The following is a 25,935-nucleotide window of genomic DNA, read 5'->3' on the forward strand; positions in this document are numbered from 1 at the left end:
TGCTGGAAGTTTGGTTATGACATTTGACTTTTTATGCCATTTGAAATGTTTCTCAAAGTATTCAAAGAAAGGATAATCACTGGATACCTCTTTCATGAATAACTTCCATTTCTCCAAAACTTCTTCTTTTTGTTCTCTGGTATAGTTGGCTCTATAGGCTTCTCTTTTGGCTCTGTTTCTTTCAGAGTTGAAATCCTATTCAGCAAGAAACTGAATATGACTATCAGCTCTTAGTGTTGAAGAAAGAGTTCACCCCTGATATGGATGCTCTCTCTCTCTCTCTCTCTCTCTATATATATATATATATAAATTTGACAGGGGAATACATTTTCAATGAGTATAAATAACAATAACTTTTAATTGTCTACTCTTTTTGTTGGTATTCTAATTGTTTACTATGATCAACCACAAGTCTTCAATATTACTATAAATTATGTATTTATATAATGTACTGTAATATATCATCACTGTATAGTATCTGCCAACAAAAAAAGTATTTGCCAACAAATGCAATTCTTCTAAACAATTATCATTCATTATATAACAATATTATTAGTCCACGGTAAAGATTGTCTCATGTAAAAGCAATTTAGAGCAATGTAAGTACTATGTTTAAAATTTTCATCTTTTACTTCATACATTCTTTCTTCTTCTTCTTCTTTTATTTTATTTTTATTTTTATTTTTCACTTTATGTATGAAAAAGAAATAACTTCTGCCTGGAATCCATCAAACTGAAAATTTTCTTAGAGAAAAAAGAAAAAAAAAAAATCGAGCTTGAAATTCAAAGCAAAGAATTAGAATTTTGGTAGAGAGGAATGAAATAATTTGTTCTCCTTTGCAAGTCGGAGCTATTGACCGATTAGTGAAGGGAGAAAAAATTTAATCAGAGAATTGTGTTATAGAGGGGAAGAGAAACATGGAGAAAAGAGAGAAGAGAGACAGTTAGAGAGAGATAGATCTATGGGAAGAGTAGAGACCAGAGTTAATGACAGTGAGGGTGTGAGGAGAGAAAAAGTAAAGGGAAGAGAGAAAAAGTGAGAAAACTTACCATGAGAGAGAGAATGCGCCAAAAAATTATGTTTCCCACGGCTATAGACGAAAATAATATTTATAGGAGATGCAACGCATGAGAGAGAGATTGTTTTCCAAAAAAAAAAAAAATTGGAAAACAACTTATAGAAAATAAGCCTTATTTTTATTAGGGTTTTCCATTGACCAAAGATAGTTTTCCATTGACCAGATTTTTTTTGTGCTACCAAATACTAGAAAATATGAAAAACTATTTTTATAGAAAGTTTTCCAGCGAAACAAACAGAGCGTACAATTGTTTTGATTATGGGATTACGGTGATACTAAAATTTTTCTATGGGTTTTTTACTGGGTATAATAAGAACACAACGCAAGGAAGAATTTTTTTTTTTTTTGGGGTATGGATTTTCTAGTGGGAATAGGTTACTAATTTCGTTACTCATTTCCTAATTTTGATTGTAAAAGTTCACAAAATGAGTTGAATTTATATACAAGTTTCTAGCTGTGATTATTACACAAGTTTCGATTTTTGAAAGTATTATATTTGCATTCATGTAATATAAAAAAATGATCTTTTTATTGATTCCTTTGAAGAGCTCAGGTAGTTTGAAACAATGATGAATTTGTTAAAAACTCTTTGAATTTTTGTGTTGTGTTTTGTTGCATACCTAGTTCATTGGCAATGTGTCGGCACAGAGGTGATGTTGTAGAGGGAAGAGAGAGGGGAAAAGAAGAAAAGATAACTTGAGAAATAAATGGGGTTTGACGTGTCCTTTTTTCTACCTTTAGATCATTTATGTGCCACATGTCATTCATTTATTTTAAAATGGGAGAGAACGGGAGATAATTGAACGGGAGGGGAGCCGGACCCTTCGACGTTTGTGTTTGTATTTCGACGTGGATTTTGGGCTAGGTTTTGGGCTGTGTTTGTGTTTCAGGCTGGGTTTGTGTTTCAAGCATGGGTTTGTGTTTCGGCCTTTCGGGAGTGGGTTTGGCCTTTCTCTTGTGTTTCAAGCATGGATTTTCAGCCTCTCAGTTTGTGTTTTGGGCTGCGTTTTTGCTGGTTGTTGTCGATCTGTGAGTTTTTTCTTGCTTTTCTGATCTAGGTTTTTGCCCATAGTTTTCCTTGTTTTTTTCTAGTTTTTTTGCTCTTTTTATTTTCTCCTCTTCTTCGTTGGTTTTTTATGGGTACTGGTTACAGTGGTGGGGTTGTGGTTGTGTGGTGGTTTCCATGGCTTTGATGGTGCTTGTGGTTGTGTTTTGGCTGTTGAATGAAATATTATTTTATTGTGTTAAAAGTTAAAATAAAACTATTGATGTTGAATGTTTTGTGAAGTGAGAAAGTAAAATAGATCAAGTAGCTTTTTGTGGTGTCAAATAACTAAAAAAATAACTCCATCATTGTGGATGCTCTTATGTTGTTGTTAGCACATTCTCAGGTTGATTCAGAATTAGCTATTAGAAACAAACCTTATCAATATCATTTTTTTAGACAATCACCTTATCAATTTCCTTTCTTCTTTTTTTTTTCTTTTTTTTTTTTCAGGGAATTGGCAATACCATTGTCATTTTCAAACAAATTTTGTTTCACCATTGGCCATCTCCTAAATTATTTTGCATATGGTGTAAAAAGCCAAAAAGAATAATAATATTTTACATAAATCCTCCTTACAACGGTCATTTCACTTGGAAAGCGAGAGTAGAAACTGGAATATAAAAAACGTTAACTACTTTTTTAGCCTTCATTGGTGAATCTAAGAGCAATAGAGTATTTGCATAAGCTTATCTAAAATAACATAAAGCCCAAAATTATGAATCGATTATGCCCAACATAAAATTAATAAACATGAATCCTAAAAATTACCCACATTAGATTATGAACTGGTTATGCAAAGTGAGATTTTGCTACAATGCTTATGCAAATATACAAGTCACTTTAGCTCGTGCAAAATAATTTTTTATTATTTCTTTCTGTTTCTCGAGGGTGAATAAAGAGTGTGGATGATGGTTATTGTGTATGAAAAAAGATAATTGATTAAAAAATCAAGAAAAATTGATATTTTAATGAAATAGATGATAGAATAGATAATCAAATGTGGTTGTTTTGAAAAATGGTTAGCTAAAATAGAAATAGTAAATTTTTATTATAAAACAAACAGTAGTTTTTGCATAAATTGGTGTGAATGCTCTTGATGTTGATCTCTAGGGGAGTTAAATTTATTTTATTTTGAAAAGTAATGAGGTCTATGAACAATTCAAAACAAAGAAGAATGTCAATATAAATTTTGTAAATCTCAGGATAGTTTAGTGTAATTTTCCCATTTCACAATAGAAAAATAAAGGAATAAAGAAAAAAAGAAAAGCTTTAATAAAGTATAATAAACCATAATTACATGAATATATTAGATTTAGAGAAAAATTCCGAAAGGAGAAGGAAAAATACAATGAAAAAAAAAATTATTTTAAACAAATAAAAAATCAATACCTAACCTATTTATATAACTTTAACAAACCCCAACTCTACTGGAAAAAGTATTTTATAAGTATATATAAATCTCGCATTACTATAAGAGGATGGTCTCATGAGACCGTCACATTTATATGGTTCTCACCCTCAAAGGGGAGAATCAAGAACAGTGTATTCCAAAGTATATGTTTTGTTGTTGTAGATATTTTTCAAGAAATACCAATGGTCTTTCCAAGCAACCAGAGAACCAAAGATAATTCAATACCAAATATGGTGTGGAGTGTAGTCCTGTCCAATGTGAACCCATACACCGTAATCCCTGCTCTATTATTCTCAAAATACGTCACTGTAAAAAAAATTAAAAAGAAAATCAGATCGGAAAATAAATTGAAAAGTATATTGGATGGTACACATACATCATAATGTTAATTTAAGTAAAATCAATGCTTCTTTCTAAAAAAAAAAAAAAAAAAAAAATCAATTTAAGCATATTATCTATATACAGAGTTGAGGTTTGAAGTAGATTTACTCCAACTCATTACATGGTGGCTCAAATGAGTATTCAACTGTATTGTTAGTTGCATGTCCTATTTAATAATTTTGCGACTTGTTTAAAGGATATAATGAGTCATGTGATTTAATACATGCGAATGATACCATCACACCACAAGTATAAGTGCTTGTGAGTGTGGGGGGTAAAAGCCAGGGTTCAAGTCTCTAGAATGGAGTTTCACACATATACACTTAGATTAGACTAGAATAAAATTTCTATCTTGTAAAAAAAAAAAAAAAAAAAAAAAAAAAAAAAACATGCAAATGATATTATAAATCGCCTTATAATGGAAGGAGATTTATCCTTTTGGATTCGGAGGAAATCTTTATCTATCTTTTTTCTTTTTTTTCCTGCAAACACTATTATTTTTTTTTTCTTTTTTTTCCTGCAAACACTATAATTTTTTTGAAGGACAATTAATTTAACTATACAATTTATTGAATAATGCAACAATTTAATTGGAAATTTAACGTGCAACACCTAAGAAACTAGACATGCAATTAAAAAGAAAGGGTTATGATTCTTTGTGACTTACCTAGAGCTTGTCTTTTTTGAAATGATATGGTACTATAGGCATAAGATGGTATCAACTTGTTGTTATCTAGGTCATCTTCCTCATCACCGGCTTCGTCACCGTCCGATTCTTCCCGGGCACCCATAGTAAACTGCCGAGCATAGGCAATCTGAGCTGATGGAGTACTCTCACCATCAGCAACATCAAAAGTGTCTACAGTGGAGCAAACGTGCCACTTGGCAGCAAGGCATGTGACTGATTGTGCCTTGTGTGTGATCTTTGTTGCACTCCTCAATAATATCAAGAGCCCAGCTAGGAGAGTCATGGAGCATAGCTACAGAAAAACAAACACATAATCTTAGAGCACATATATAGGCTTATAATATATTTAAAAATACTAAAATTACTATCAATTTTATTATAAATTACTGTAATTGTTACCATATCAACAATATAATAATAATAAAAAGATTTATTTTTTTATAATTGGATAGTTAAATGGGAGAGATACAAATTAAGTGATATTCATATTACCTTTAGCATTACTACTTAATATTATATGTCATAGCTCTCCTAGCTAATTTGATACAATTTTCAATTTGAGTTCCTATTATACTCTGAAATTGTCGATACGTTAACACCATCTACTTATTTAAAATAAATTTGCTGACATTACTCCATGATTTTAACTTTATACTATGATGTTATCAAAAAAAAAAAACTTTATACTATGAGAATAATGGTCCTATCCTATGCGGCGTGAGAAATAAATGTTTGAAAATATACAGTTAGATTAGGTTAGAGTTAGAGTAGCATTCTATCTTGTATAAAAAAGAAAAAAAGATTAACAAATATTTTGTGACAAAAAGACAACACATATCAAAGAAACTAATATCATACTAGCATTAGCAAAAAGAGTTAAGATGTGTCTTATTTCTTTTAAAAATCCTCAGGTATCATTCTCCCCCAAAAAATGACACTTCCTAAGCCATGGAAAAATTAGTGAATTGGTAAATTACTTGAAAATTCAATACTCCACCAAGATTTTTTTTTTCTTTTTCATTTTAATAATTGTGGTAAAATCTTGTAAAATTCACAAACATTTCTTAAAGATCAATAGTTATCTCATACGTGATGTAAGGTCGATAAGTTCACAACAAAAACTCGCTTTTTTATTCAACTAAAAAGAAGGAATTAGAATTTACTCAATTTAGAAGGCGTACCGCAAGTTCTCCAGCTGTATATAGACTAACCTCAGCACCACTCTTGGTTGTGATGAGCAACGAAGCAAGTTGACTGCCAGTGACAAGGACCAGGAGCAACAATATGAACGCACGGTACCTATGGCTTATGATCCGTAGATGTCTTCTGATCCTAAGGTGTTCGGACAGCACGGGCCCCACGTCAGTATCCTGATGGAATATTGATGCGAAGTCGTGTAGCCGTAGGATCTGGAGGTAGCAGATCAGACGGAACAGGATGCACACCAGGAAAACAACGGTAATGCGATAGAGCCACGAGCAGATCTCCATTATGCATGCTACTGCGTCGCTCACGTAAACATTTCCCAAGAAGGGAATTTGTGAGGCCCCAGATGCGTACCACCATATCTTGTATGCACTCTCAGCCACAAAGCAAGGGATGACAAAGACTGATAGGATTTTCAGTGATCTCTGTATTAAAAAAAAAAAAAAAAATTTCAGTTAGTAACTATTAAGTCATAAAAATATGATGTTGATACATTGGAAAATTAGACACATGGGAAATGTCATTTTTATTAAAGAATATTCGCAAGGGACTTTGTTCGAGTTTAGTGCTTCAATCAATGCACTAAATTTGTTAGGATGATAGCATGTGCTTTGTCCATTAACAAGACCTATAGACATTGAAATTTATGATGGGCTCAAATGAGATGGGCTGCAATCTATGTAAAAGAGTGAGTATTTTGTAAAATAGCTTAAGGGAGGAATAATTCAATATCACTAATTTAGGAAATTGGCCGGAAATTTGCCTAAGGGAAGAATAATTTTTTTTTTTTTTTATACAAGATAGAATTCTACTCTAACCTAATCTAAGTGTATATGTGTGTGAAGCTCCCTCCTGGAGACTTGAACCCCGGCCCTTGCCCCCCACACTCTACAAGCACTTACACTTGTGGAGTGACCATCGCACCAAGGGAGTGCGGTGGTCTAAGGGAAGAATAATTTAATATCACTAATTTACAATACTCTTTAACCTTTTAAAAATAATATTAATGCATTGGTTACATAGACATATAGAAGATGTTAATTAAATTAGAAATTGTTGACAAAATTAATTCATGTTATATCAACTAGTGTGGATAAACTCCTATAAAAAAAAAGGTGTGGATAAACAAAGAGCATTTAGTTTTAATAGACTTATTTTTATTTTTCCACAATGACAGGCTACTCTCTTCTATTTTATTTTTTGCAGTTTAGAATTACCAATATTTTGAGGACCGAATAACTAAGGAAATGACATGTGAAGCTTTCTTTGTTACATAATGAAGAAGAAGCCCAGGAAAGTTGTTTTAGTAAATATTGAATGTGGCTTTTAATTAGTCTAAGGAGTTTTTTGGTACATCATCATTCATCAGTCAACGTGGTATTCTAATTTTGTAAATTAGCATCATGCGTATGAGCTTAAAACAACTATAGGAGCAAATAAGATTGCAAAAAGCCAAGAGCTTTATGGCACAGTTTCATTACTTAACATTAACAAAGGTATAAACAAAGTCAAGCAATAATCATGAAATAAAATAATTCGCCTAGGTTGGCTTCACTCATTTATCTTAATGAGTAGCCCAAAAGAAAAAAGATGACAATTTCCCTGCAAATCTAAATCCAGAAACTACTTCCTAAGCTATTTGGTTCTTCACTATAGCAATCACTAGACCTATTATATTCTGTTCACCGCTCAACTATACAATTGTACACTACTTCACTTTGTTCTCATGAATCTTTTTTATTTATGAGACCCACCAAAAAGGTCCCTTCATTTCTCTTTGCATATAAAAGAAACTTTTGTGGTTGGGAAGTAAGGAACTTTCCAGCCTATTCAGGACTTATTCTTTCACTTCTGTAATCAAACTCACAGCTTGATTGACGCTGTAATCTCGGAAAATCTTGGGATCTTCATAATTACACATGCTTCATGAGAAATATTCAAAAAGGCACCAACTAAAATTTTAAAAAGCTCTCTTACCATCCTAGCAATCAAGCTAAGAGTCTTATGATTCAACTAACAATTTCAGGATTGGTTTGAAATAGTCAATAGCTTGATTTCTATGGAAATTGAACTCTATGAGATTATCCATTAATATCTTATCTGTTTTCAAATCCCTCTCTTTCCGCTTTAGTCAATGACTTGGTATTTTTATTTGGGGGGAATGGAAGCACAACTGCCTTTTGGTTATACCCAAAAACGATTTTCATTTTTTGAACCCATTTTTATTCCAATCTTTTAAATCATCAGATCATTTTGAAAATTGAATTATTGACTCTAAAGATATAATAATACAGAGAAGATAAAAATTGTTTCAATTAGAAGATAAAGAGAAAAACAAAGAATACAACTGCGGAAACAGAAGTACATATAGGAGTAAGTACTCGTGTAAATCCTAGGAATGAAGATAAGATTGGTTAGTGTAAAAATAGTAAAACAAAAATCGCAAACTAAGAATTGAGAAAAACGTGGGAAACTCACATTGAGTTGTTCGGTGTAACCACTTCGCACCGTCTCGCTCTCATCAACGAGTTTATCGAAGAACAAGAACCTCCGAAGCCCGAACTTCCTGACGAAAGTTGAGAGGCACACGAACGACAAGGTGGCGACGCTGCTGAGCGAGAGCTGAACGACAGCGTCGTAAGGCCTGGCGTGCTTGCTGTCGCAGGTGGAGCAAGCGAGAACGAAATGAGAGATGGCGGGGACGACGATGGCGAAGAGGATGAACATGGACCAAGACAGACAAGCTCTCCACACGTTCGATTGGTCCACGCACATCCATCGGAGATAGGATCTGAAGCTGTGTAACTCGTCCTGTGCATTTGAAATGCACCGTGCAAATTTGTTTTTGTTGTTGTCGTTGTTGTTGTTGTTGTTTCGGGTTATCAAGGGCTCCCTATTGTCTCCCATGTTGAAAAAGGGAGAGAGATTTATGGGTTACTGGTTTGGAGTTCGAAGGTATATTTGGGGAGGTTAAGGTATATATATAGAGGGACATGGGTTGAAGTGAGGTTGGGTTTGCTTCAAAAGTTTGTTTATTATCGTATTAAAAAAAAAGGTTTGTTTATTAATCCATTCTTTTATATTTAGTAAATGACTAAATTAAGTTTAGTATTCTTCTCCAAACAAAAAAAAGTTTGGCATCTTTAGACCGACACAATAACTTTCACTACAATTTATATAATTGTTAGATTAGGTGTCTGTTGACAACGGTTTATCTAACTTTTTGTTAAAAGTTATTTCTGTTAAAAGTATACTTAAACCTTAAATAAAGTTGAAAAAAAATAAAGTTTTAGAAAACTGTATATAAAAGCTAAAGCTAAACTTATAAGTTAATATCAAATAGACCCTACATGTTATTATTGATTTTTACACTACCAACAATACTTTATTATCTCTAATTAACAGCTTTTTAATTGTAAAATTTGTTGTGAATTTTGTTGACCCTCCTGATTTTTTGAAAGTTTAACTCATGCTTAAATATTATAACAGATACATGAATATGCTCATAATTATGAGTTCAATAGTTGGCCCTATTGGTTTGTCATATGGTCTAACATGAGGCTAAAATATTTATGTAAATATTGTTTTGATTTACTGGTAACATAACTAATTCATTGGGAAAACTACACCAAAGTTCATGTTTCTACCCACTCAAATTTTGAGTGTAACACTTAATTCCATGTGGTATTATTCTATTTGTAAAATGTTAAAATATCCATAAAAATAAATGATAAATTATTTATATGACATGTTTATATTTTTGAGCTGCATTTTTACATAAAACAATACCATGTGGGAGTTTTGTGTTACACTTAAAATTTCTAAAAAAATTAAGTGGAACACAATTAATGATTTAGACATAAAAAAATACTAATGGGGAGTTAAGTGTATGCTCAAAACCTTAAGGAGGTTACATGTTTTAAGAGGAAACCACATGGGGGATTTTTGTGCATTTTCCCTAATCCATTTGACGATAGAATTTAAACATGTACAAGGTTGCTTGAGTTATTTTTATTATTACAAAATTTTAAGTGAAAAATTATCTAAGAAATTAACTTGAATAGCATAATGATCTTAACTATAAATTAAGTACCTAATTAATTTTTTTATTAAAATATCTTAGTCATAAAATTAAGTAACTAATTAATAATATGAATTTACAATATAAACTAATAAAAAAATTAATTAAATAGCTAATAATTAATATACAACCTCTAGTATTTTTTTTTTCTTTCAAAAAATAATGAATCCAGGAAATTAACATGTAGTTTAGCTCTGTTAAAAAAGAAAACATGTAGTTTAACTTAATGATGAGTTCAAACTCTAGCTCTTTGATGCTTAAAACAAATTAATCTTCACTTTTTAATTTCCCATTTGGCTCAACTAAACTACAAATTTGTAATCCAAAAAAATGCTTGAATTAGCAGAGAGCATTGTAGAATCATAAGGTGACAGTGGTGTGATGTGGTTTGTTTTTTGAATGGAATATAAGGTAGAATAAAAAATAACTGAACTAGTGATAACCACTTAGTAGAAATGTTACTACAAAAGTTTTATAAATTATTTTTAAATTTTTAAATACGAAATAAAAAGTAATTCATGTTAGAATTTGGGCAATCCAATTAGTGGGTATGACCTAGCCAGCAAGTTGGCCCCATTTAATGTAACTAACTCTCATGTAATGTAGGTTACATTGGAGTGTATCACAAAATGAGATGTTAATTCATGAAAAAATAGAATGTCTCCTCCTCTCAACCACTCTCTCAGGTTTTTAGGGTTCTCTCTTGTGGTTTTTAGGCTGTAGATATTGTATGAATTTCTGTAGTAGCAAACACAGCCAAGAACAACAATCATTTGGCTTTTGGAGGTGGAAATTTGGAATGCCTGATACATGATGCTGCTAGTGGTATTTATTCAATTTCTTTACAATTCAAAATTTCGCTTACCATATTCTTGATACAGTACCAATCACATCACTTCCATCGGTAAACTTTTTAAAAATAAGATTGATAAGAAGTAAAAACTTTAATATTTTCCTAAAGAATCCGTATAAACTACAAAGCTCTCATAGATTGGCCGAGGAAGATCTGAATAACATGATCTCTGGATCCATGTGCCGAATGTAAACAATGACAAGCATCAGATTAAGATATAAAGTTTTTTTTTTTTTTTTTAAGATAGTTTCAACTTATGTGTCCGCTCCTTATGGTAATTTTTTTTTTTTTTTTTTTTTTTATCATTATCCAGATCTTTTATTCAACTTCAGAGACTGTCAAATGAGTTAATTGGAATCCACATGTGAAAAGATTTTTAATCACACTTTTATTGTCATATATGAGAAAAACATTTCAAACTCCATCTATAATTTTTTATTGGATGTGAATTTTGAAGATTTAACCGTTGGATAGCCAATTGCAAACTCTTATTATATCCTCTATTTTTGCAAAATTTCAAGATTATTAAATGTAGGGATAAGGAGCCCAAGAATATATGTTGGGCCTTGGGCCTTGTTTGAGAACGCTTAGTGGTCTGAGGACAGATAAACAGTAATGAAGATGTAAGACTCAAAACTCCACGAGCAAGTTACGAATGAGAAGGCTGGGGAAGGTAAGTCAAGGAGGAGTATCTCCTCGACTAAACGAAGCAAAGATCAGAAGGTGTGTTTTGTCATGCAAAGTAACATTCTAGGAAATTTTATTGATAAGGATATGCATTATGAATGTACAAGACAAATGGGAGCTGTGAAATATCTAAGAGAATGTTGTTATCACCGCATTGAATGCTCTGTAACTAACTCTCTGACCGCATTAATGAGGAAGTGATATCTGAATAGTATTTTTCAGCCTTACAACTACTTCCAAAGATTTTAGGAAGGTGCTGATGGGATAAGGATCAAAATTAGCAATCTAATGTACACAAGGAGGGTGGAGATGAAAGAAAGAAAAGAGTATAAAATAGAAAGAAGACCTAGATGAAAGGGGATCAGAGAATTAAGAGAAAAATAATATAATAACAAGTACTATACTTGTAACCAATCTCAAGAAATATATACAAGAACTGATCTCTTCGGATTGTGCCGAGGAGGATTTTCTTTAGATAAAATCAGTTTATTTTTACTTTATTGTCATTTGAATCCCCTATAATTGTTACCCAACTCGTCAGAAACTAGTTTTTCAACTTACTCTCTACAAATTTATTGTATTGGGCTCTTTAGGCCTAGATCCTTTTATCTTTTGGGCTTAAGACTCAAATTGCAAACTTACATTAATTAAAAATTAATAGCTATGTCATCAATGAAATGTTTAAATTTTAAAATTTTGTTGTCTAATATTAAATATGAAAAATAAGATTTTTTGATTGAATAGTAAATAACATCCGATTTGAACGAAATTTAACATACATATTAAGAACATAAAAAACATGCAATCTAACGATTAGATTTTCAAAATTCACATCTAATAAAAATAAATATAAGAGAAATTTGAAGAGTTTCTTTTCAAACTAATTTAGAGAAAACCTTGCTTGTCCAACTTAGACCCAAAAATAAAAATTTAGGATGACGCATGGACATTGAAATACAGCAATGCAAGATGCAGTCTCAGTTAGTCACCACTTTGAATGATTAATTAGAAGATAGAATAGTGAGAGTATAATTAGCAAACAACTGGTGGTGGAACCAGCATATGCCAAGTGTACATGGATTGCCATTGACGCAGATGGGATAACATGTTATGGCCGCAAGTGTGACAATAATTGGCCCCTACCACCTAAGCATACTTTATTCTTTGTCCTTAATTTTGGGTTTTCTAATGTAATCATGTGAACTTTCCTAAGCCAAGTGTAAAGTTTTCAAGTTTCAATATTATTTTTAAACGAAGGATTAATTAAAAAATTATACAACCCCCAAAAAATAAAAAATTTGAAGTCCTTGGGTGATCAAAGGAGATGGTGTTAGGTGGTTCCATGTTATAGAGTGGTTGGATGCATATACATGGGATTCAACAGGCTCTTACCTATTTGACAGGAAAGATTTTATTTATTAGATAGTGACAAAAACCTACTATTCAACATTATGACTTAAATTTAACCATCAAGATTTATATATTTGACTCTAGTAGTGGAGAACATGGTTTCTCTATGACTACTTTATTTTTTTTTTTAGAGTCTTCTCCTTGACTAATTGGAGTCTTCTCCTTGACTAATTGGATCTTTCTGGGTTTAACTATCACTATTTTTTTAAGGAAGGTTTAACTAACACCTTTTTATTATTATTATAAAAGGTTTAACTATCACTTTGATCATAAGCAAAAACAAGAGGTCCATATTGTTTTATTAATTTGAATATATTCTAATTGTTTCCTTTCATTAAAATTGGTTTGGAGGTGCTTACCACTAAATATTCTTAAATAAAGATTGGATATATGCTTATTTGAGTCTGAGAGGCTCTACATCTTTGGATTTTAACATTTACTTAGGAATCAAGAAAGATTACAGTGCATGCCTAGCGTACTTTTGAGATTGTCTGAGAACATGCTATGAGTGTTGTTTCCCCCAAATAAAGAACTTAAACAATAGCAAAAGTAACCATAAGTTTGGCATCAAAATCAATACTTGTCTATGCACATTCCCTAACTCGTTGGTCTCTTGTAAATTTCCTGATTTACTCTTTTGATTTTGAATATGGCCCTCCTTATTTTGTTAAAAATTATTAGGAATGAGCACCAGGACCCCTTCAGAGTTGGGTTCTCCTCTTTCCCTTCTTTTGGTTCTTGCTGTTTTGCTTTTGTTTTTCTGTTCTGGTTTTTTTTTCTTTTTTTTTTTTTAAATATGTAAAGCCGCAGATATTTCAATTAAAGAAAATCAAAGGATATACAATGGGTCCATGATGGAGAACTATCCAACCAAGTCTCAGAAATGTTTGAGTTACAAGCATAATTTACTAGAGACATAGCAATCTGATTGCAACTTTTTGGAACATGGTGGAATTCACAGGGTCTAAAACAGTAGCTGTGTCATGGATTTCAAATAAAGTGCGAGCACATGTGGTAGCAACTCTTTCCTCTGAGAAAAACAAGTTTATCAATGGTTTGAAATGGCCTCTGGGTTTAGTTTTTCTTGTTTGGGCCAAAAATTCTTAGCTTTTCAAAAAAGAATAAAAAAAAACAATTAATAACTTCATTCTAGCACAATAGGCCTTAATGTAAGGATGTTAAGGGGCTGCTGTTTAGGCTTAGAATCGATTAAGGGAAATGAGAGTTGCTTAGAATAAGAAAAAAGGAGTGACAAAACATTCTTAAAAAAAATCCATTTCTTGAAAATAGCAGTAGGCTAATCTGTGTAGATGTATTAAAAAATTGATCACAAAGTAACTACAATGTGGTACTTATACTAGTTGTTTGGCATTGGCAGTCTTCCAGACGATTAAAAGTGTCTAAATTCTATTAGTTAATGCTTAAACAATCATCTAACTAATTAGTTACAAAAGGATTAGGATGCAACTACTTGAAATGTTCTATATCAAGCCTCAATTACACATTGAAGTTCATGGAAATTTTGAAACGACAACAACTGAATATAGTCCCCTTAGCTTCAACATAGTCTTGACCTAATCCAAGTCATCAAAATGTGAGAGGATGAATGCTGGTGAATTTGGTAGTATTGAGCTCAAACTATTGCTTTAGAAAATGAGCATACTCATGATGTGTTGTAGGAAAGTTTCTGTTAATGTTTCGTTAGGTTTTCAGGATAGCCCATGCTTTTGCTAGGCTCTCATAAGAGATGGAGGGTCCTCTCCCTTGGTTTGAAGAGTACTCTCTAATTTTTTTTTCCATTATTCTTGACAAACCCAAGATTTCAAGTTAGGAAGACCGAAATATAAAATAAAATAAAATAAATTCAAATAAGTATCCATATAGTATTAACAAACTATTAACGAAAACAAATATACAAAATTATGTTTTTTAATACATTAGGATGCATTTATCTACCAACAAAGGCAAAAGACACAAAACACCATTGGTTTTTATTTTGTTAATTTTTTGTTTATAAATTAAAATTTGTCAATTGTTGGAGAACAAAATCACAGTACAAACTAGTTTGAACAACCCAGCATGCATATAGATTAAGTTATTTGGATAAAAATTTGTCATTTGCATGTGACTGCTCTCCAAAATTGTCAACTGTCAATCACCAAGACTATAATCGTGACCCGTGAGGCAGCACAAAAACGAAACATGAGCTATAAACGTGACAAGGAAACAATACCAAAGTCTCCAACGCTAGGCTAGATTGGGTTTGTTACTTGTACTTAGCTAGTACCATGAATCAACATTCACTAGTTTCAGCCCAAGCCTGAACAATGTGCCTATACTGGACCAACTTTTGAAAATAGAATTGGAGGCAAGGGCCCAGCCCAGCTCATTAGCTACTATTACTCCACTTTACGGTCCATAAGTAGAAAGGTTTCTAATTCTTTTACTATCTCACGGTGCATGAAATATTAACACAAAACCACGGTCCAGGGTTTGATTGGTAAAGAATTTTGTGCTCAAATAAGAAAATCTGAGATTTGATTCCTACTTTCACCAAAAATTAATTGGTGTCTTGACCTAATGAGGCCTAATCACTTGAGATAATGGGGAAGCCGGCAAATTTGCAATAAATTAACTCATTCCTCTAAGTACTTTATTCATTTTTCAAAGAAAGTTGAGTGTTTTTTCACCTTGCAATGATATAATTAAATTTATGGCATCATAAAGTATTCCAAATTTTAAATGTAAAATTAGTGTATTTTATTTTAAATTTCAATACTATATCAATTAAAAATGAGGAGCATCCTTATTCGTTCTCCACGGTAGAGTGTCTCTTAAACCCTTGCAAGCAAAAAAGGACAAGCCCAATGACCATCACCTGAAAAGAGTGAAGTATAAACCATAAGGTAAATAGATTGGTGAAGAATTTTTAATTTTTAATTTTTAATTTTTAATTCAATGAATGACATTTTTATTCAAAAAATCTAGTAGTACAAGTGTACAACAAACGTGTGCAAACACTTGACAACTAAAGATACACTAACATAACAATTCAAAATTTTTAATTTTTCCTTTTAATTTGATGAATGACAATTTTATTCACCAAAACTAGTAGTACAGCAAACGTGTGCAAACACTTGACAGCTAAAGATACAAATACAATAACATAACAAAAATGAACTTGACAATTTTAAACATTTGACAGTTGACACTGTTTAAAGAAGCCCGTTTGTTTCACTCGAAAAGGCAAAAATGAACTTGTTTCTTTTGGTACCTTTAATTCTCCTCATCATTTTGTTACTTTGAACTTGCCTGGTGTACTACAATTGTTTTGTGTGGCCTTAAGCATCCTTTTCCTTTTATCATATGCCCTGATTTCCAACCAAAAAAAAAAAAAAAAACTGTGATCTATTTTTTTTTCTTTTTCATTTTCTTGTGGTCTGGAATTTCATAGTGTTAGAGATATTAATCTAAATTAATGTAGCTTGCACTATGACTATGGGTAGGATTTGTATTATTTGCTATACATGTACATGGGTTAGGGGCTGATGGGCCTATGGTGAGTTTGAACATTTTGGGATCCACAATCTTTTAACATAGAGGATGATCATTTTGTATAAATAAGTGTTACGTTCATAACATTTTCATAATAAATTATAGGAGGTAAGTTTTTATTAGTTCTAATTTGAACTTACAATTGAAATTACATTTTTACCCACAATCAATAATAACTTACTACTTTGTATAAGAATACAAAAAATTCCATTCTAAAAAAAAAAAAAAAAAAACATAAAATTCAGAGCAACTAAACAAACCCTTTTATTTCGTAACAAGAAAGTAACAATTTTAGAGTGACAACACTTTTCACAAAATATTCAACAACTTGCAAAGTTGTGAATAGTAGATGATAAAAAAAGAACCGATTTTCCAAAAACAATAAAAATAAAAATAAAAATAAAAACCGATTAAATTAAGGACCCGTTTGATAATGTTGTTTTAGTAATGTTGTTTGTATTTTTTGAAAATTCGTGTGAGTAAAAAAATGTATAAAAATACGTGTAATATTGTTTAAATACTGAAAACTGTTATTTAAAATACACTATCAAATAGCCCCTAATTATTATAAAACACATGGTAAAAATTATTCTCTCCGTGACATTATTCTTTGTAATCTTCATTCCTTTGCATATACGATTGCACTACAGAAAAACATATTTTGCAGTGCCATTTCCCATCTGACCGACCATGCCATGTTCATGTTCATGCTATAGCATGATGCTATATACCGAAAACATTGAAAAACCCTACGAAGGTTTAAGGATTTTCCCTTACTTTTGTTCTTTCTTTCCTGGGAACCAAACAGAGAAGACACTTTTATGAGAAAAGAAACTCGTATATGAACCGTGAAGTAGCACACACCAGCTTTTACCTTCCATAGAATCCCTCATAAAAGTTTTTGTTCTTCATTAATGAAGGTAAAGCTCTTTCCTTTCTCTCATTTTCCAGGAAGGAGATTGAAAGGATTGTCCTTTATTTATTTTCTTAGGAACCAAGCAGAGGATAAGGATTGAAGAGTCTAGAAAGATGATAGTATAAGCTGGTGTCGGGTATAAAGAAGAAGAAAGTCAGCAGTACACAAAAGGAAAGAATAATAGAGCAACAAATTTGGAAACCATTCATTCCTAGACAAATCACACAAAATCCTCTGTCATTACTCAATCAACACCATATTTGGCTCTCTTACCGTTACTGAAGATCAGCAAATGATTTGGCTCCAATAGAAAATCACTCCACTCATAATTATACACTTTGAATTATTCTCTGTACAAACACTCAACATTTGTATATAAATACATATGTATAACTTCTCTAATTGAATCGTGAGGAGGCCCTTTGAATAATACAATTACTCAATTTCTTCTTTATGGTATCAGAGCTAACCACGTTTGTTGTGGTAGTGTAAAATCTTCTATCTTCTTCTTTTTTCTTTATCTTACTTATGGCTTTGTCTACATCATCATCCTCTCTCAATATCACCACCATTGCACAGATTGCTACAATGGTTGGGGAAAAATTATCTACAAAAAATTTTGTCATGTGGAGAGACCAACTGCTACCATTAATTGAGAGCATTCAAATGGTGGACCACATTGTGGAAAACCCAAACCAACCTAAGGCATTGCTAATCTCCTCAAATGGGAAAGAAGAGCCAAACCCACAATATGCCGTATGGAAGAAAGATGACCAACTCATAAAAAGCTTTATCACAGCAACTCTGACTTAAGAAGTTCGAAGCCATACTGTTGGCTTGACCACCGCACAAGAGGTGTGGAAGTGTCTTGAAGATCGGTTCGCTAACTCTTCCAAGGAAAGGTCACGCGACCTTACACGGAGACTTCAAGAAATTCGCAGAGAGAATCATCAATCGCTAGATAAATACCTTCATGAGTTGAAGGTAATTTATGATGAACTAGCAGCAATACACAACCCTGTGGATGATGATGATAAGGTTTATTGGGCTCTCAATGGTCTTAGCAACAAATATGACAACTTTGTCACTGCAATGCAAGTAAGATCACCCCTCCTCTCTTTTGACAAATTTGTTACTTCTTTATCCATCTATGAATGCAGACATCAAGACAGTAGCTTGAATGAAAATCAAGTTTTCTTCTCTCAACGCCAAAATAGAGGCAGAGGAAATTCACATAATCACAATCAAGGGCACCGTGGAGGCAATCATTTTAGTTCAAGAGGGCGAGGATTTACTCCATCACAACACAATCGTGGCTCACATTCCAACTTTGGAGGCACTACAAGTAGATCCTCTAGTCAATCACAACGACCATCACAATCTATGAATCAACATAGCCAACACCAACAATCCTCCATCATTTGTCAAATCTGTAACAAGCCTAGACATAAGGCTTTCAATTGTAGAAATCGATACAATCATGCCTATCAAGATGAAGAGATACCACAAGCCTTAGCTGCACTCTCTATATCAGATCCCAACGATCCTGAATGGATTCCTGACTCAGGTGCCACCTCTCATATGACTAATGATGCAGGTAAACTCCACTCACTCAAACATTTTCATGGCCCTGATAAAATTGTTATTGGTGATGGAAAAACTCTTAAGATCACTCATATAGGGGACACATCTATTTTTACTCCATATGGACAGTGGAGACTTAAAAATGTCTTGTTGGTGCCAAATATTACAAAGAACTTACTCTCTATTGGAAAGTTAGCAGATGATTTGTCATGTTTAATACTTTTCTCATCTAAAGGTTTTGTGGTTAAGGACAAGAAAACATGGAAGACATTGGCCAGCGGTCGTAGGGAAGGTGGACTCTACATTATTGGAGGAAACACATATGCCCTGTTCTCTACAAGGCAAAGGACAGCCTCTGATGAAGTATGGCACCAACGGCTAGGTCACCCCCAACAAAAGGTTCTTTCATTTCTTAGTCGAAGGAATTTTATCTCTGTTGATGGTTACAATAAAGGAAATCCTATTTGCACAAGTTGTCAAATGGGTAAAAGCTGTAAGCTTCCTTTTATTAATGAGAATACCAGAAGTGATTTTCCACTCCATAAAATACATTGTGATTTATGGGGACTTGCCCCGATTAATTCTGTCTAAAATTTTCGCTATTATGCCTCCTTTGTTGATGATTGCACTCGTTATACATGGATGTTTCCTTTAAAATACAAGTCAGACTTCTTTGCATGCTTTAAAAAATTCAAGAATATGGTGGAATTACAACACAATCACAAAATAAAAATCTTTCAAAGTGATGGAGGTGGTGAGTTTGGCAAAACTGAGTTTTTGAATTTCTTATCTGATCATGGCATAGTTCAACAAATATCTTGTCCTCAAACTCCAGAACAAAATGGAACAGTTGAAAGAAAACATCGCCATATAGTTGAATGGGGACTCACTTTATTGTTCCATAGTAAAGTGCCAAAGAACCTGTGGATTGATGCATTTTATACTGCAGTATTTCTGATAAATCGCCACCCTACACCATTGTTAAATATGGAAACACCTTTTAAATTGCTCCATGGAAAGGATCCTAATTACTCCTCTCTACGAACATTTGGGTGCCAGTGCTTTCCCTACCTTCGAGCTTATGGCAATAACAAGCTTTCTCCTAAGTCTCTACCATGTGTGTTCATTGACTATAGTCAATTTCATAAAGGCTATTGCTGCCTTTACCCTCCTACTGGACGTGTATACATATCTCGGCATGTTTTTAATGAAAACCATTATCCATAGGAGAAAACTTGTTATTGCCATAAGCCACCTTCTAGTGTTGCTAATTTTCAGGGAGAGCAAGATCTTTCCATGACTACCTTTATTGAGTGGTCTACCCCTAATCATTATGCAGAATCTACCTCATCTCTACCCATCACAACAAGTTCAATCTTCCCTTGCTCTATTCTTCCATCTTCCACTTTAGAGATGCCACTTGCTCAAGTGAACACTTCTACCAATGCCAACTCAAGTGAACCTAGGCCTTTAGTAGAAGAATCTTCAACGGAAGCACATGTTCTTGAGCCAAATCCGCCAAGCCTATCTCCATCAGTCCAATCTAATTCTATTGGTTTGGATGTGAGTTCTTCATCTATGCGCCGATGTGTAAAGTTGAAGAATGGGTGTCCCTCCTCCACCACTTCTAGCCTTTTGGATCCAGGCTGCCATCTCTCCCTCAACTCCCATCCAATGAAAACTCGTGGAAAAACTAAGGCTGGTTTTCTGCATTATAATACTCCTCCTTCTATTCCCACTGAACCTCGTTCTTTGAAATCTGCCCTTAGGCACCCTGATTAGGTTGCTGTTATGAAAGAGGAACTTCAAGCTCTCCATGATAATCACACTTGGACCCTTGTTCCACATCATCCGTCTATGAATGTTATTGGTTCAAAATGGGTCTATCGGACTAAATTAAAAGCAGATGGGAGCCTTGAACGCTTGAAAGCACGATTGGTTGCGAAAGGCTTCAATCAACTTGAAGATGTGGATTATGATGAGACCTTTAGTCCAGTGGTAAAGCCTCAGACCATTCGAATTATTCTTACTATTGCTCTCACTCATAGATGGAAAATTAAACAACTTGATGTTAAAAATGCATTTCTTCATGGTTATCTCAAAGAGCCTGTCTTTATGGAACAACCACCTAGGTTTCAAGATTAGCACCATCCCAAGTTTGTTTGCAAATTGTCTCGCGCACTCTATGGCCTAAAGCAAGCCCCAAGAGCTTGGTTTGATCGATTTAGTACTTATCTCATTCACTTTGGTTTCCTTTCAAGCACTTATGATCTATCCTTGTTTATTTTACATAGTCCACATGGTACTATTGTTCTACTCCTATATGTTGATGATATTATTCTCACTGGCAGTAATGAGCACTTCCTTGAATCCTTTGTTCGTCAACTCAGTACTGAGTTCGCCATGAAAGACCTTGGACCTTTGCATTATTTTCTTGGTATTGAAGTTATTCCTACTCCTACTGGTATGTTCCTGTCTCAAGGAAAATATGCTCAAGATCTTCTCCAACGTGCTCACATGTCCGACTGCAATGCCATCTCCACACCTATGGCGTTGAAATCTACCCTTGACTACCTCTCTGATGCTTTCCCAAATCCATCTCTCTATCGCAGCATAGTAGGGGCCTTACAATACCTCACCATAACACGACCTGATCTCTCTTACACTGTTAATAGCGTTTGCCAACACATGCATGCCCCTACAGTTGGACATATGCAACTTGTCAAATGTATCTTGCGCTATGTTCGTGGCACTTTCAAATTTGGACTTCATCTCCTACATGACAACACACTTGATCTTTATGCATTTTCAGATCTTGATTGGGCTGGTTGTCCTCTTACTTGTCACTCTATGACTAGTTATGGTGTTTTCTTGGGCTCCAACTTAATTTCTTGGGTTGCTAAGAAACAACCCACAGTGTCTCGCTCAAGTGCAGAAGCTGAATATCGAGCTATGGCTGTTGCCACTGCCGAAGTCACTTGGATCTCCTTTATACTACGAGATCTTGGCATCCCTTTACCTACTGCTGCTACTCTTTTTTGTGACAACATCAGTGCCTTATACATGTCAATTAATCCGGTTTTTCATGCACGTAGTAAGCATATAGAAATTGATTATCACTTTGTTTGTGAGAAAGTTGCTCAAGGAGATCTCATCACTAAGTTTGTTCGTACTTCTCATCAGCTTGCTGATGTGTTTACAAAGCCACTTCCTCGTGACCAGTTTTAAACTCTTCGGTCCAAGTTGGGAGTTCTGTCTCCTTCACTCCTCAACTTGAGGGGGAGTAAAGAAGAAGAAAGTCAGCAGTACACAAAAGGAAAGAATAACAGAGCAACAAATTTGGAAACCATTCATTCCTAGACAAATCACACAAAATCCTCTGTCATTACTCAATCAACACCATATTTGGCTCTCTTACCGTTACTGAAGATCAGCAAATGATTTGGCTCCAAGAGAAAATCACTCCACTCATAATTATACACTTTGAATTATTCTCTGTACAAACACTCAACATTTGTATATAAATACATATGTATAACTTCTCTAATTGAATAGTGAGGAGGCCCTTTGAATAATACAATTACTCAATTTCTTCTTTAGGGTAGCCATCCATCATCTTCCGTAAGAATCCCTCAAAGTTCTTGATCATCAAAGTGGTAATAAAGCCCTTTCCTTTCTGTTATTTTCCTAAGAACCAAACATGGGTCTGGTTTTTAAGCGATATATAGAATATGTTATCTTGAATTTCGTCCTTTGTGAAAAACCTTGATACCCCAAGAATGGTTGAACCAATAGATGCCATCTTTGAGGAGAGAGAGGAGCTCATGGTGTCACCAACTGGTGGCAACCCAACTCTGAGAACAGCCCATTTTCTTAAACCCTCTGTGTCTTCCATTGATGAACTTCCTTCACCTTTTCACTCTGCTGAACCTTCCATTTCTGACATTGAAAATTTGCCTCTTAAGCTTCATTTCAAAGGTTGGCATCGTACAAATGAGAAGTGGAAAATGTGGGTTGCAAGCTTGCATTCTAAGTACCAATCCATTTGAAAGGAAGCTGGAATATATGAAGCAATAATGGGCTCCAAATATTTTATCTCTAAACACCAAGATTTGGTTCTTGGTCTTGCTGAAAAATGGTGTCCTAAGACCAACACATTCATCTTCGCTTGGGGAGAAGCCACTGTGACTTTGGAAGATATGATGGCTTTAGGGGGCTACTCTGTTTTGGCTGACTCTGTTTTAAGCCCTCTTCTTACCAAAGAGATGGAAGAAATCTATGAAATCTTGCTTGAAGCACACAAAACAGTTTCGTACAGTTGCTTCAACCCCGGTCAGCATGCCTGGTTGGAACATATTATGGGGAGTGGGAGTAAAGTTGAGCGTGAGGCATTCCTTTCATATTGGTTGTCTAGGTTTGTCTTCCCTATGCCTCTGTGTCGCATTGGAAAGCAAAATTTTCCAAATGCAATACTCTTGGCTAGAGGAACTCGAATTGCGCTTGCTCCAGCAGTCCTTTCCAGTATTTATACAAATTTGGGTTTGCTGAAAGAGAAATTAGTTGCCTCAACAAAATTGGATGTTGAAGAGGTTAATCTTTCTGCACCTTTTCAATTTGTCCAGCTTTGGGCTTGGGAGAGATTCCCAGCACTACGGCCAAGTCCCATATCCATCACACAATGTGAGCCAAGGCTTGCCCGCTGGTCCAAACTGAAAAAAGTGAGTATTGAGAATGTGAGGTTGGCTATAGACTCTGCAGGAAATAGTTTTCAGTGGCGCCCTTATGCTATAGCAGTGAATCATAATTGGTTGTTTCCTAAGTTCTATGGAGAAAAAGAACAGTGGGTGTCAGTTGATGCTGCTTTGGACAAAGAGTTAGAGTCGTTTGCTCGATGCTTAAGAGTCTGTGAGCTTCCTGGACTACACTGCATTCAATAGTACCTCCCACACCGAGTTGCATTGCAATTTGGAATTGATCAAGATCTTCCGGGTCATGTTGCTCGATACAATATGAGCCCGGGAATTGCTTGGAGCCATTACAATGGGTCAATTGGAGATGCAAAATTGTACATACCACCACGCCTTTTTGAGGCAGATGTTACCATGGGATACTTTGAGTGGTAGAAGTAATCAATGTCTGCTCCAAAAGATGCAATTAAGAATTTTGTTACCCGGCCTAGAGATTCAAGAAGAATTCCCCGAGTTTATTTTGGAAATATGGAAAATTACAATGTCTTCTTTCCACCTAGTTTTTCTGTAGAACGTTTTAAAGTGGACACTGTCAAGGAAACTAAACTCCTGGGAAATTTGAGTGAGAAAAGACTGGTTATTGATGATAAGCCTTTGCCAGTCTCTTTATCTCAAAAAATGTCACACTCAACAGCAGATGATGGAGCTCCTAAAAACGGCTCGCTGATGAATCCAGAGGCAAAGGACATCCAGAGTGAAGGTTCAATGGGTGAAACAGAGAAAAATCTGGTAGATGTAACTGTGAGAGAAGTGGGATATCCAATTCCAACCAACATTGCAGTGCATGTCAAAGACAATGATAAGGTAAGCAGTAGTAGTTGTAAAACTGAGGATTGGAGCTTGAGGCTCGGATAAGCAAGCTTGAGAGAGTAGTTGTTGAGCTAAAAGCAGCAAGAGCTAGTAACAAGTTTGAGTGCAGGCCTGCCAAATAGGAACCGTAGCCGCAAAAAGCAAACCATGAACCAAATGTAAATAAATTGCCAAAGCTTCTATTTTGAAAGTAATGCATTGTGTATCAAAAAAAAAAAAAAAGTAATGCATTGAGTGCCTAAAAATTTTCTTCCTGAACTACCTTATCAAACAGAACAACAGTTAAGTTATTAACATTCTCTAACAATTAGTTTAGACAACCCCGTCTTTAAATGCTTTGTTTCACCGAATTAGTACTGGGACTGTTATATTAGAGCTGAAAAGTGTCAATTTCCTGTGAAGTTTCTTGTGACTTGTTGGTCTTGCCTGAAAATCCAAATATTTCAAAAGTGGCCTATCCTCCTGCCTGATTGCAAAGTTGACATGTTTTTGTAGGATAGACTAAGTATTTGTTTGGATACTGATGATGGCCAAAATGGCCCATTAGCATTAATTTTTGAAATATTTAGCAACAGAGCACTGTTTCGGAAATAATTAGGGAAATACCACTTTTTCTGGTACTCGAGCATGGTGAGCTCGAGTACCATCTTTTCATTGGTCAAACATCTTCTCAAAAAAAAAAACGCCGCTATAGGGCCCGAAAACGTCACTATAGGGTTTAAAAACGCCACTATAGGGCCCCTTGAACCTGTTATGGGGACTTATAAAAAAATTTTGCAGGAAAACGCCGCTATAGGGCCCAAAAACGTCACTATAGGGCTTAAAAACGCCACTATAGGGCCCCTTGAACCTGTTATGGGGACTTATAAAAAAATTGGGCTTAAAAACGCCGCTATAGAGCCCGAAAACGTCATTATAGGGCTTAAAAACGCCACTATAGGGCTCCTTGAATATGGGGCGACAGTGGATTAAAAAAACATGGTACTCGAGCTCACCAAGCTCGAGTACCAGAAAAAGTGGTATTTCCCTAATTATTTCCGAAACAGTGCTCTGTTGCTAAATATTTCAAAAATTAATGCTAATGGGCCATTTTGGCCTACTGATGATAACATGGCATTTTGGCTTTATTTTTTTTTTTTTTTAAGAAGAGCTTTCTGTCTTTTCCAGTGGGTCCCGTGCACTATTCATGGGACCCACAAACTTTTTTTACCAAAACTTTCATTAAAAATTTGTCTCAAATACTATTCACGCATTTAAAAATTATTTTGTTACAGTATTTTCAGTTTTCAACAAAATAAACGGTATCCAAACACACTCTAACAATATAAATCTCATAAGTTCTGTCATAAATTTGCAGGTGGAAGCTTCAGGACTTTGTCCAAAAAACAAAAGTTTTTTGGCCACAAATAACAATACGCTACTAATGATTTGTTGTGAAAATGTTATGGACATTTAATAAATTTAATAGTTCAAACTGA

General features: G+C 34.2%; 2 protein-coding genes and 1 pseudogene across 3 annotated transcripts; 2 read left to right on the forward strand and 1 right to left on the reverse strand.

The window, feature by feature from the left end:
* Positions 1-3,592: 3,592 nt before the first annotated feature.
* Positions 3,593-8,770, reverse strand: LOC126694507 (uncharacterized). 2 transcript variants are annotated; one of them, XM_050390830.1, is made up of 4 exons: positions 8,292-8,770; positions 5,819-6,238; positions 4,587-4,899; positions 3,593-3,844 (listed from the first exon to the last, which is right to left on the reverse strand). In XM_050390830.1, the coding sequence occupies exons 1-4, from the start codon at positions 8,718-8,720 to the stop codon at positions 3,708-3,710; spliced, it is 1,299 nt and encodes a 432-aa protein (XP_050246787.1). In that variant the 5' UTR covers positions 8,721-8,770; the 3' UTR covers positions 3,593-3,707. The 2 variants fall into 2 exon arrangements, with proteins under 2 accessions (XP_050246787.1, XP_050246786.1); XM_050390829.1 differs by having other exon boundaries at positions 5,789-6,238; positions 8,292-8,769.
* Positions 8,771-20,690: 11,920 nt separating this feature from the next.
* On the forward strand, positions 20,691-22,127 carry LOC126695820 (uncharacterized mitochondrial protein AtMg00810-like). Its single transcript, XM_050392628.1, has 2 exons — positions 20,691-21,031; positions 21,194-22,127. Exons 1-2 carry the CDS (start codon positions 20,691-20,693, stop codon positions 22,125-22,127), a joined length of 1,275 nt encoding a protein of 424 aa, XP_050248585.1.
* Positions 22,128-22,678: 551 nt separating this feature from the next.
* Positions 22,679-24,389, forward strand: LOC126695821 (uncharacterized; annotated as a pseudogene).
* Positions 24,390-25,935: the final 1,546 nt, after the last annotated feature.

The sequence above is a fragment of the Quercus robur genome, chromosome 8, assembly GCF_932294415.1.
Source record: "Quercus robur chromosome 8, dhQueRobu3.1, whole genome shotgun sequence".
NCBI lineage: Eukaryota > Viridiplantae > Streptophyta > Magnoliopsida > Fagales > Fagaceae > Quercus > Quercus robur.

Coding starts and splice junctions, on each gene's coding strand:
- LOC126694507 (XM_050390829.1), bottom strand. CDS start 8,720: ATGGGAGACAATAGGGAGCCCTTGATAACCCGAAACAACAACAACAAC. Junction 6,239..8,291: donor GTTACACCGAACAACTCAAT/GTGAGTTTCCCA, acceptor TTTTTAATACAG/AGATCACTGAAAATCCTATC. Junction 4,900..5,788: donor ATACAGCTGGAGAACTTGCG/GTACGCCTTCTA, acceptor GTTTTTCTGTAG/CTATGCTCCATGACTCTCCT.
- LOC126695820 (XM_050392628.1), top strand. CDS start 20,691: ATGAAAGAGGAACTTCAAGCTCTCCATGATAATCACACTTGGACCCTT. Junction 21,032..21,193: donor TTTATGGAACAACCACCTAG/GTTTCAAGATTA, acceptor TATTTTACATAG/TCCACATGGTACTATTGTTC.